The sequence below is a fragment of the Melanotaenia boesemani genome, chromosome 24, assembly GCF_017639745.1.
Source record: "Melanotaenia boesemani isolate fMelBoe1 chromosome 24, fMelBoe1.pri, whole genome shotgun sequence".
Taxonomy (NCBI): Eukaryota; Metazoa; Chordata; class Actinopteri; order Atheriniformes; family Melanotaeniidae; genus Melanotaenia; species Melanotaenia boesemani.
This window is the reverse complement of record NC_055705.1, coordinates 16,193,725-16,206,421: the sequence shown is the minus strand read 5'-3', so window position 1 is coordinate 16,206,421 and position 12,697 is coordinate 16,193,725. Positions and strand designations below refer to the sequence as shown.

The following is a 12,697-nucleotide window of genomic DNA, read 5'->3' as shown; positions in this document are numbered from 1 at the left end:
CCTTTTTTCTTTCTTTATTTAGATTAGATTAGATTGGGTGATCAAGTCTGTGGGGAGTGTTGTGAAACAATTTAATGGATATAAAGAAATGACTGACCAGAATAGATGTATTTCATGAAATAACACTGAGACCTTAATTTTGAAACAGGTAACCGGAAGTGTGCGAAGCTTGTTTTCTTGACGACAGTCGAAGAAGAACTGCGAGGCAGCAAACAGGGAGCCCGCTGCCACCTCAACATGGAGTAGCGAGACCCAGGCATTTACTGCTGAAGAGCGGACCCTGCAGAAAGGAATTGCCGGGGGCCTCTATTTAATATATCAGCCGAAGCCCTCGCAAATGACATATCAGCCATTTTTTTACAAAGTCAACGGAAAGCCCGGGTTTTATTTGAAAGATGGCGAACGACTCTCCAGCTAAAAGTCTAGTAGACATAGACTTGGCTTCTTTGCGGGTGAGTGCTGCCTACCGGAGCCGATGTTTTTCTCTTCTTTTGCTGCATTTTGCTTAAAGTTTCTCTGTAAAACAGACTCCATTAAGTGTGGTTCATTTCAGAAAGTTACAGCCTGATGTTCTTTGTTTCTTTTTGGAGGTGAAGTGTTAAAAAATGACCATTGAGCCACAGCGAGGTGTTGCCAGTGTCTGCTTTTCCTTTGTTCGAGATGCATTTGGCATGTAGGGAAGACCAGGGCGCAACAGCTGGCTCACAGTGGACAATGAATATAATTTAATTTAATTTTCAAAAGGCAACATGGTTTATAAAATTTTAAACTATCTGTCCCTTTTTCTCCAGGATCCAGCCGGGATATTTGAGCTCGTGGAGGTAGTTGGAAATGGCACCTATGGACAAGTATATAAGGTTGGTTGGAGGCGCAGTGCATGGCCTGACCTGTTTTCACAGTGGAGGCTCAACATAACCAATGTTTTCTTTCTTTCTTTTCCAAGTCTGAAAGTAAAGGAAGTGACATAAAGTTAGATACTATTAGACCGTATGGGGGAAGGTTAGGTAGGAAGAAGCAGACAAATCTATCCTTTGAGCTTAATGTTATAGTTTAGCCTGATTTTATTGTTAAGTCCAACTGAGATCTTTATGTAAAGGCTGAATCAGACCTTCTCAAGTGTGATGCATCACTTATCTTGCATCACTTACCTTACAGAAAATTAGTTGAGGCAAGCTTGGAGAAACTATCTTAAGATTAATCATGCTTGCCTTTTAAAATTTTTAATGTTTTAATTTAATTTTAGACAAAAACATAATAATAATAATAATAATATCTTACATAAATAAGGACCCCCCCAAATCTCAGTGAATGGGAATCCCATTCTCTTTACCATCTGCTCTTGGTATCACATTTCCCTGCTGAAAATTAACATGGCCACTGTTGAAAGATACCACCAAGGAGGGAGAGTGAGAGTTGCACAGAAATCAAAAAATACGCTTTTCTCTGCACGCTGGAGAGTATTATGTCCATGTTCTTGCAGCCCCTTCTAAATGTCATTTAACTGTGTGGATGTCTAGTTTACCAAGCATGGCATTGATTGTTAATAGTTTTAGCAGTTTAGCCAAAAAAACAAAAGCGGCAAGCTAAGCTGAGAATTAAATTCCGACAGCTCACAGTGCTCTAGTGACCTGCATCCAATCCCCTTTAGCCCACTGAACTCCCAGCATCTCTTCCCTGCTAAAGCTAGCCCCTGTGTGCATGTGCTTAATACACCTGAAATCAGACCTGTAAAGAGTGGCTACCATGAGGAATCAGGTTTTTTGCATTCTATCTTACTACCAGATGGTTTAGAGCTACACATATGGGACAGAGAATTACAGCTTCTTCCCTTTTTTGTCCCTTTAATCACTTTCCATTTTCTGTTCGTGCTAATTCTATTTGCAAATGCTGCTGTGTGAAACTGGAGCTTGTAGAGGAGAGGACTGTCAGATTAGCCTGAAGTTGACAGAAAGACAGTAGTTACAGCCTGCACCAGATAAGCCAAAGCGTCTCCAGCGAAGTCACAGCCCAACGCTGGAGCTTTGCTGCAGTAGCTTTCCATTGATCAGCTGTCGATCAGCACATTGGCCGTCACAGTGACCCAAATGAGCATGTGGCCCTTGAGTATGTGCAGTGGGGCTGGAGAGAAGGGGTGTTGTGGAGGTGGCTGCAGCTGATAGAAGAGCAACTGTCCAGTTCCAGACAGAACCTGCCTCACTGCTCTCACAAAGCTCGGTTTGTCTCCACGCTCATTTGGGTCTGTCAGCCTGTCCTTCAGTTAGATCCACAGAAAGGAGGTGTCTGTCTGTGGGGGTTTCAAAGTCCAACCGACTGAATAATCACAACAGCCTCCCTCAACTGAAAGCGGGGGTGGAGTTTTGTCTCCCTCTGAGGCCTTTTCTGCTTTGTCCAGCACTCTGTCACAGTTTGCAAAACCCTTTTTAGATAACACAATGTGACCAAACATCTTCACTCCTTGATATTTGGTGACTTTTCTTTTTGACTTTGACTGTGTCAAGTGTATTAGTTAGCTTTTCACTTCTATCTTATTCTTTTACCAACTTCGCGCTATGTAAACCATAATATCAGCCAATGATGATCTAAACTGTTGTAAGAATTTTTGTTAAAACCTGACATTTGTTTGCAAAACAGACAGAAATTTGTTTTAGAGAACAGCACTTACAGACAACAAGATGCCTGAATCTACTGTATTTGCACAATTGGCTGCAAATGTAGCCTTGTTCACTCTTTTTTTTGATGAGATACTTCCTGGAGTACTCACCCTTGTGTTCACAGATCTAAAGTTTTGTTAGAAAATGTAAATTTTTCTGTTTAATTTGGGAATCTACTGTGACAAAGACTTGTTACTGTTAATTATTGGTGGCATCCGATGACTACCTAAACATACATTCTTTGCTGCGTTTAACTACTTGCAGGTTTTATAACTTGTTCCAGAAGATTAAAGGAAGAAATCTTTTCTGTAAGAACCCAAATGCCATGTCAAGATTTTTGTGGCCATGCTGTGCTGCTGGCTCGCTCAAGCAGTATGCTCTGCCAAGAGGGCAGCCGTAGTCCCTGGAGAGGTGCCAGGTTACAGCCTACTTCTGAAAACACAGCACAGCAGTTTTTTTTTTTTTTTTTTTTTTTGACTGACAGCCATAATGAAAATTGCTTTAATGCTAAAAAGCATGTTTTTAAATCACTTAATTGCTGCACTAGGAATTTCAACATTATACATTTTTTTTGGTCTGATTATTATAAGAGAAAAAATCATGATTTTCCAATTGTTGTGATTATTATGCGTCAATTTCACAAAAATCACACAAACACTTAAGTTTCATGTCACCCAAAACCAACATGAAAAAACAAGGGCTGTGATTAATATGTGGAATTAATATGTTAATGTTTTTTTTAACTCATTAACAACAAAGTTATTACTCATGCCATATTAAACTGAATTTGGCATTATCTCGATGAGAGAAGCCGTCACAGCAGGGAACTGAATCCACTAAAAGGCACTTTATGATCCTACCAGCACTAATTTATGAAGATTTTGAAAGTCCTTAAATTGGAGTTTTTATTGCTGGTATCCTGAAACAAAGTTATTATGGGTACCATTTTAAAAATTTGAATTTGGCATTATCTTGGCGAGAGAAGCTGATTTTGTGCATGTAGGTACATTGAACATTGTCCACCAAAACCACTTGGTCCTCCTTATCTATGAAGATTTTGACAGTTTTCCAGCCTTACATTTAAAGGATGGCCACAAGATGACCCATTTGATATATCATACAATTAAATACTTAGTCATCGCATATGACACTCTGGTCCAAACTTTTCACCACTGAATGTAATGGGATTTATTAGTACTCTTATTTGTACTATGTATTGGCAAGTACTCAGACATAAGTACTTGTAATAATTGTACTCAGTTTGAATGTAGTATTGGTGAATCCCTATTTATTTCTATTTTCTCAGAGAGAATAGATGCAAAGGCTACAGAACTTCTGCTTGCGAGGGTTCCTTCTGTAAACTACTTACAAATATTTTTGAACAGGTCTTTTGAACCTTAGAGAATTTTAAAACGGCAGGAAAAAACATCCAGCTAGTTTTTGACTTCCCACAGAATAGCTGTCATTTGAAACTAATAATGAAATTAAACAAAACAGGACCATATATTTGAATTTATATGCGGTTCCTTCTACAGCCCATTGAACACTGTTGACAGAAAAGTTAGTGATCGTGTTTGAACAGCGAAGACGGACTTATTAGAGAGATTAACTTCATCGTTTGTCCCAAGTCAGTGGCAGAACTTTGTCTTTGACGCAGCATAAGTAAATACTTTTTTCCTCATCCATAAGCTGGGTGGTCTGGGAGGTATTTCCTCCTTTCATTACAACGGTTTTATGGCTGCTTTGCAGGCTGGCAAGCTATCCTCCGCAGTGACACATAATCATTTCTTTTTTCTTGACATATCTATTAATTGCAGCATTTAATACAGTTATTAGTTGTGAAAGCAAATAATGGGGACTTCACCATGCTGCACCAATGCTAACAAGCAGTAGCTGAATGTTTGCAATAAAATACATGAAAATGGAAAATAGATTTTGGATCTATTTAATATGCACATGCATTACATGCAACAGGCTTTCTGCTATTTTTACTCAGAATCTAATAATATCGAAAAGACAAGTTTTCTGTAGAAAACCCAGTCAGGAGCTGTTCAGTAGCTGTTGTCCTCCATCTCCTTTCTTTGTTTATTTTCCCAACCTCAGTGGCAGCCTCGCCCCTGCCCTCAGAAAAAGACGGGTTGTCCTCAGGGGGCAAGCTATGCCTGACGGGCACAAGGGATGGGAGCTGCTGCTGAGGAAAGAAATGGAACCTCTCGTGCAATCTGCTAACTGTCTACAACGGCCATATGGTGCTGGGCGAGACTAGTGTTGACCTCAGGGTAGTAGTTATGGGTGATTAAAGCAGTAATTTACTTTTAATGCTTGATCAAATATTAACAAATTAAAGTTGATGTTTAAAATAAGCTTCAGGAATGTTTGTTCAACCTCCATAAAAGCAAAAGCTTTAGGTTTCATTTCATATGAGTGAAGATAAAACAGAGGTGTGTCAGTCAGCTCACCATAGTGGGGGTGGAAGATACTGCTGCCTGATTTCAGGTTAATCCTCATCGACCCTTGTGCAGCTGTTTGTAGGGTATCCACGAAAAGCAATTGAACAGAGCTTATCCAGCAGTTTGCTGAAGAGCCTAACACATACAGGATCTTTAGGAAAGCCCTGTCAATAATCCAATACTAGTCCACTAAGTATCAATACACAACTATCAAATTTATGTTGTAGAACATGAATTAATTTGTAAATAACTGGCTGGATATTTAACAGAGGAGCAGTAACCCCTATTAGCAAAGTCCAACATAGCTATTCTTCTGTTGAGAAAATGGTGATAAAGTAAGCAGCTACCAGATGCAAAAGTGACTTCAATGTAAATTTAATTTTATATGTCAGAGCTTTTCTTTGCACCCCTGCAAATTCTTTTTAGGTTTCTGTTTATTTAGATAGAGAAATATTACTCTTATCTGTGAGAGCGCTGTAGCCGTTAACTGTTTAAAAAAATTCCTCCTTAATTCTCCAACGTAATCAATCCTAAGAACGTTACACAACACCAAACAATAAAAAGCATCCTTTTTAAATGTGTAAAAAATCATTAAAGATCAGTTTAATTAAAAAAAAATCTTCAGAGGATTGCATAAGTAATGGTGGTCTGCTGGAATGCAGTAGATTAAATGCCATTGCTGAACCAAGCAGCAGTGCGGGTCTTGCCTGCTTGCCTAATTAATGACTGTTGAATAGAGCTCACTTGTAAAAGTCTCAAGAGCCTTGTTGCTGATTGGCTGTGTAGATTTTAGGTCACAATCTGGGAGTGTCCAATGCATTGCTTACGTTGCTACCAGGGCTAGGGTCCTATAGCATGTCCGTCTCTCTGATGATGTGGAAGCATTCAGGATTTTGAATAGAGTGACTTGTGAAGCATTTCAAACTGAATATGAGACTCTGATGCATCATCTCTAAAATAGTGTGTATCTCTCTTGTCCCCATCTCCCCCACAGTGACCCTCCCCTAATTTATGTCACAAGACCTGCAACATCCTCTGACTTGGTCACACTGCCAGAACAAAACTTTGTGTGTTTGTCTGTGTATGTGTGTAAATGCCAGTGTTGGCGGGTAGCTCATTTAGCCGCTTCATTACTCGAGTTGTAAAGAGACGCAAAGACGCTTGTAGAGGGGACAGTCACTTGTCTGTGTTTCTCTTTAAGATCAAATTTTTTTCACAAAAATCTTTAGTTTTAATCATTAGTTGACAGGAACAAATACATCGGATGTGATGGTTACATTTCACAACGAGAATCCCACTTGCTGCTTTCCCAGCTTCAATAATCTGCAGACTAATAACTGGATGTATCTGCCATTTATCTGTTGTATCTGTTGGCTGGTGATTTCTACTTTTGCGCCTTTATAAGAGTTGCTGAAATCTTTAAAATTTCTGTTGAGGATGGACACCACCATTCAATTTTACTTTGTCAAAGCAGCAAGCTGCTGCACTGTGATCAATACATCTGGCTTCCTATTTCACTCATTTTCAGCTTTCCATGTGTATTTTTTGCTTTCATCTACACATTTCTCATCTCCTTGCACTGTCATCCTCGTCTTTGCTCCCTCATCTTTGTCTGCACCACTTCCATCCTTTCTTCTCTCGGGAGACAGCATGTGAGAATTGGGTCAGTGTGCTGGTATGCTGCAGCAGAATAAAGTGGAAGAGCCCAGAGAGGCAGGGGCAATGCATAGGCCTGCATGTCATGTGCTGCTACTTACTGCTGATTGATCGCTTCTTTTCCCAGGATTTATCTGAGGCATGTTGTGGAAGGCGTGGGCATGAGTGCGAGTGTGTGTGTAGGCCTGAAAATAGATTTGTCTGCTTTGTGTTTCTTCATTACCTTGAAAGCTTCTCAAATTATTACCTTTTTGTCCACCCATCTACTCACTCTGCCAGTTCAAATTTCACTTTTGATCTTAATGTGACCCAGACTGAAGGCAGGGGTCATCTCCACCACACTTCCTCATTCGAACCCTTTCACAATTGACCTTTTGAAGAACCATACCATGACGTCCAGCAGCTCTCTTCCACCTCTAACTGTGGGAACTAATAACTTGAAACTAAGTTTGTTTTGCACCTATGTGGTTGCTTAAAAAGCCCATTGCTCAATTTGAGCAATCAGTTGTGCACTGAAAGCCCTCCTGCAGGAGCAGGTTGAGCCAGTATACATTAAGATATTGCCAGGTTTGATTGATTGTGCATTAATGTAAGAGACGGTGGGAAGACAGTTTCTGGCCAGTCATGATGAAGCTATGGAGAGATGCAGCACTCTTCTACACTCTAACATAGCTGCATAGCGCTGGTACGTTTCTTGTGCTAGCTGCATTGATAAAGAGCATCTTTGTTTATCATTTTTCTAGTGTTGAGTGAGATATCTCCCCAACTTTGCCAACTGACCTCTCATAGAAGAGTGCGTTTTGTAAAAGGGTAGATTTTTAACTTAGTGTCTGGCTTTTAAGGCAGTAAGTCATTCAGTGGTTTAGAGCGGAGTTGGAGAATGGCCAGCAGCACATCTGGCCATGGTTAAGAGGAGCTGTGATAGAGGGAGTGGAGATGGAGGCCAGGGAGGGCTGAGTGATAACTTAGTGCCTCAGATAACCCCTCCACAGCCACGCCTAGCTGGCTGCTGCAGGACTCCTACAGTCAGTCTGTGGATGTTTCAGGGGCCACATTAGGACTACAGTAGATCTGAAACCATCAGATTATTTTTCAAGTAGTGGAAACTTTGACATAAACTTTATTATAATCATTTAATTGTTGAACTTGCTGAAAAAGTTTTTTTTTCCCCAGCTTACCTTCTTTTTTTATTGTAAAAGCAAAACAAGAGTGGCAAAGATTTGACTGATTGGCATTGATAGGGATGCAAGTCCCTGGTGCGTATTGCTCCTGTCAGGCAAAAACCTCCCTTTGTCCAAAATTCGTGATTTTTGTTTTCCTTCATAAATCAGTACTATTGGTCACCCTCTATGTCTGTCTGTTGTTTTACAAATATTTAACCAAAGATAAATGATTAAAACACAACACAAAGTTTAATGACATTATGTCCAGTTATTACAAAACCATACAGTTTTTTTCATTTTTTGAAAAATGACAGTTTTGGAGATAGGAGGTTTGTTTTTGTTTTTTTTTTTTTTTTTTCCAGCTGTGTGGGTCTGACTAGACCAGGGGTCTCCATCTCCAGTCCGCGTGAGCTACTGTCCTGCAGGTTTTGGATTCTACCCTGATGCAACACACCTGACTCAAATTACCGGGTCATTAACAGGATTGTGCAGAAGTGTGTTGTAGTAGGAGACATCTAAAACCTGCAGGACAGTAGCTCACGAGGACCGGAGTTGGAGACCCCTGGATTAGACAATGTCTTGGAAAGTTGTAACTTTCCCAAATTGTGGTCCAGCAGAGTTTGTTGAATGAAGTTTAACCCCATGCCTTCATGTTGTGATAACTAGTTCTGTGAGTATATTGTAGCCTTCGGAGTATTTAGAGTAAACATGCTACTAGTAATGACAAGCGTTTAACTGACAGATTTCAGGAGGAGGTCTGGGGTTTAATAAAACACGCTCTAACATGCAACTTTCGGTGTAAACACAGCATATCAATTTGAAGTTGTCATGTGGTTACATCAGTTTCTGACAGCCATCCAGCCCAGTACAAATAAGCCGTTAATGTTTTCAGGCTATTTGCTCACTTTGTTGATGTTTTCTTTTTTTGGTTCATGTTTGTTTTAAATATAAATTTTAGATTTTTGAGGTTATATCAGATTAAACATTGTATCCAGGCCCCAAAGTTTTTTTTTCCTAGGTTTTAAAGCTGACTGCTCATAGTCAGCACTAGTGATGTGAGATGGAATTTTTAATGAGCTAAGATTGAACGTCCTCATCTGAAAATAACTAATATAATATGGTGTTGTATATGTTTTTAGGTGGCATTCATTTACATGAGATAATTGTGAAAATGCATATAAATAAAAAACTGAAATATACTGATTTTGATGATTATTTCTTTATAGTAGTGGTCAAAGTTTAGAAGTTTAATTTACAAGTGAGTAATCAATATCAATGACAATTACATTGGATAAGGGTATAAAAGTACATACTTTAATTTGAATTAAAACCAGGCACTTCTGTCATTCATTGAGCTAATGAAGTGCAAACCCCCCTCAGTCGTTTTGTGCTATCAGTGCAGCCTTGTGGCTTAGATAATTGTCATAGATGCTGGGAAACATTTAGGTTTTATATGACCATACTTAAGCCTCACACAGACAGTATAATAGAAATAAAAACACAGTGTTAGCATATACTTCACTTTGTTGTCATTTTGGACACATTTATCGAGGCAAAATGAAATTGTTATACTTAACAGCTTTATTAGCTTTGGTTTCTCAACATCCAAGAAGAGATTATTTGCTTTTTTTAATATTTTACCTATGTCCCACTAACCTAATACTAATGGAGGAGGTACACAGATTTATTTTCTTTTGTCTTCTCTTTTTTGTGTGTGTTGTCTCGCTATTTGAGGGATGTAGCAGCAAGATTTGTGATTCGTGCAGTAAAATTATGAATTGAATTTGCACGTTTTTTAGGAGACATTACTTCCCTGTTGATGGAGATGCATGACCAGTATGCTTGTTTGGCTAATGTTTTAGCGTACTGCAATGCTGTCTTTGTTGGCTTAATTTAAAATGGTCCTTTCTAACATATGATTTGTTGTTTGTTCTGATTACAGTGAAAAAAGGCTATTTTTTTTGGGTAGACTTTCAGAAATTAAGTTGTTTTTAAAATAAATATAGTTATTAATGATGGATAGTCATGGTGTTTATGAGGGATCGGTATGAGGCAGAGTTTCTTGGTTACACCTGTGAACCCAGCTTGGTCCACTGCATGTGGGCTCGGATTTGGTACATGGGGAGCTGACGGCTGTAATGCCAGCTCCAGTGTTTTTGCAGCGCTAACCCCTGGGACCAAAGTGGAGAGGATTAAAGTCATTGTAAGGTGTCCCTCTCATCCCCCTCTCCTGCCCAGTGAGAAGAGAGTGGCCCCTAAGCCTACATAGCGTTTATTGTTATAACCCATACAGTTTCAATTGACTATGGAATGCACTGCCTAAGATGACAATGTTGCTGTGGCTGAGGGAGTGTCGCTCTCTTATAAGTGTGAATGAGGTCTGTATATTGATGTGTGTGTCTGTGTACAGATGCAGTGCCATTGCATGTTGTCCCACAGAAGAAGGGGAAAACCCATGTGGGCCAGCTCCCAAGAAAGTCCCATGTTTTATCTCCTTTCACTGTTCAGGGAGGGAGGGAGGGGATGTAGAGAGGCCTCTATTTCGGTCCTTTGTTTATGTAAGGAGTGGTAGCAGGGTGTTGGGAGAGTTGGGATTGCTGGGAATCATATGCCTAATGTGGTATGCATTGTTTATACATCTGATTTGAGACTGTATTCTTTGATGCGATTTGATCTCAGACGCTGTTGCCATGGAAAATATCAGCTGACACCAAGGGTTAAACAACATTTTAGTATTCTCAATGTTTTTATTATGCGGGAAAAGTGTAAAATGTTTTAATTGATGGTTGAGTGTTTGCTTCCTCAATTAACTTTTTATATGAAATGTTAAGGAAGTTAAATATATGATTGATAATTTTACAGAACTCGAGGATCACAGACTTAGTATTCATAAAAAGAAAACTAAACAAACTCTTTTCAAGCTTGTCGATTGTAAGGGTTAGATTTATTGATCTATGACTCTTGCAGAGTATCCTAATTGATTAGACCAAACAAGATGACTGGAAATGCCACATCAGGCGACAATAAGTTTTTTTCATTTCTATGATTTAATAATTTTAATAAATCAACTAATTGCATTTAGCTCATTTATACCTGCAGTAACAATGATTTTTCCCTATCAAGTGCACACGCCCATTTCTGTTATGTCTTCACAGGGACGACATGTCAAGACTGGACAGCTGGCTGCCATCAAAGTCATGGACGTCACAGAGGTAAGGTTTTTTAATAAAATACTTCAGCAGTAAAATCATGGGAAGCATGTGCAGGAGTTACTCAAATCTTTCTAAACTTATATATACTTAAATAGGTAGTGGCAATACAATGCTTTTTGGGTGAAGTGCGTCATTTTTCTGCTTGCAAGTCTTCAGCTGGGGGAGGACAAAGCAACTCACCACATATTCACATATGCCAAAAAAAGATAATAAGCTGACAGGTTTAGAGTAGCAGTGAAAGAACTGCCAAGATTATGCAGAAACACCAACAGTCCTTTTTAGTAAACTTCTGGAGTTGTAGTTCCTGGTTGAGCAAAGTCTAAAGTCGTGGGACAACTTTCATTGTCATTATTATGCATCACACCCTTCTAATGCACCATGACACAGCGATTACCAGAAACCTGACAGAAGCCAGCATCGCTGCCCATGTGCCCTGACTTGCCAGTAGCCGCTCCTCAAATGAGCCTACGTCAGGATGATTCATTATCCTGTGAACACTGGTGTTGCCCAACTATTACCTGCTCTGTTGGACTAAACAGGAGTGCCTTTGAGGCATGTTGTAACTCAAGGTTGACAGCGCTTCTGTTACATCAAGATAATTTGCCACAGCAGGTGCCTGCACAACGACATTGTTACTAAACGATACTTTAAGAACCGGTTATTAGAGATTTCAGGCCATTACGTTCAAGACTGCTTTATTTTCCATCAAAACGACAGTTAATTCATTCTCAGTTAAGCTTTCAACACTGGCTGATACGAGTTATGTACCCTTTAAGACAAGTATGAGCCAGTAAGATTCCCAGACAGCTTTCGTGACAATGATGGGTATTATTCTCAAATGAAGCCAAGTTTTTTTATTGAATGATTTATTATGTACTGACACCACCATAAACATGATAAAGATGGCTCACTGATATTTCTCACGCTATCAAACAATGTTTCAGTTGTTATTCTTATTGTTACAGGGGTTTATTTAGAAATGGAACCTTGTTAAGGTTGAAACAATAAATCTATCTTTTTTTTTATTTAAATTTCTAATAAATTTGCTAATAAAGCTCTGAAAATCGTAGTTTTTGCTCACTCTGTGACTGCAGAGCTCCTCTACAGGCACGCTGGTCTAAAAGGGTCACTCTGACCCAGATTCTCATTCCTGCTCCACATTCTCAAATCCAAACACTCCTCCACTCCTTGTCTCTGTTGCCATACAGCTCAGGAGCTAAAAATGGATAGCTTTCCACAATGAGACTCTACTTTAGGTAATGACAAGGATCCATTATTGTTGACTATCTGAGCAGATAGTCGTTTTGTTCATGTTTGAGTAGATTCTCTTTTCCCCCTTTATCTTTAGGCTGCTTTTGGATAATGGATTCTGTATTTTAAAATTCTTATGATTCTCTATAAATATTTAAACATAGATGGAGTTTATTTTCATGGTTATTTAACTGGTCTGCTTTAATTAGAAGAGATTCAGATTATTTTTAAGTATATCATAGACCTTAAAACGTCAGTCTCTTTATAAAATTGTATACTGTAGCACAAAACACGATTGGAATTTATGACCTCAT

At 39.1% G+C, this 12,697-nt stretch overlaps 1 protein-coding gene across 9 annotated transcripts in view; it reads left to right on the top strand.

Annotated features, from left to right (window-relative positions):
* Window positions 1-194: 194 nt before the first annotated feature.
* LOC121635157 (mitogen-activated protein kinase kinase kinase kinase 4-like) overlaps window positions 195-12,697 on the top strand; it is a 33,965-nt gene continuing 21,462 nt past the window's right edge. For all 9 annotated transcript variants that reach the window (XM_041978242.1, XM_041978243.1, XM_041978241.1 and 6 more), the window contains exons 1-3: window positions 195-452; window positions 792-857; window positions 11,076-11,132. In XM_041978242.1, the coding sequence (XP_041834176.1) occupies window positions 396-452; window positions 792-857; window positions 11,076-11,132 (180 nt within the window). In that variant the 5' untranslated portion in view covers window positions 195-395. The remainder of the gene's footprint in view (window positions 453-791; window positions 858-11,075; window positions 11,133-12,697) is intronic.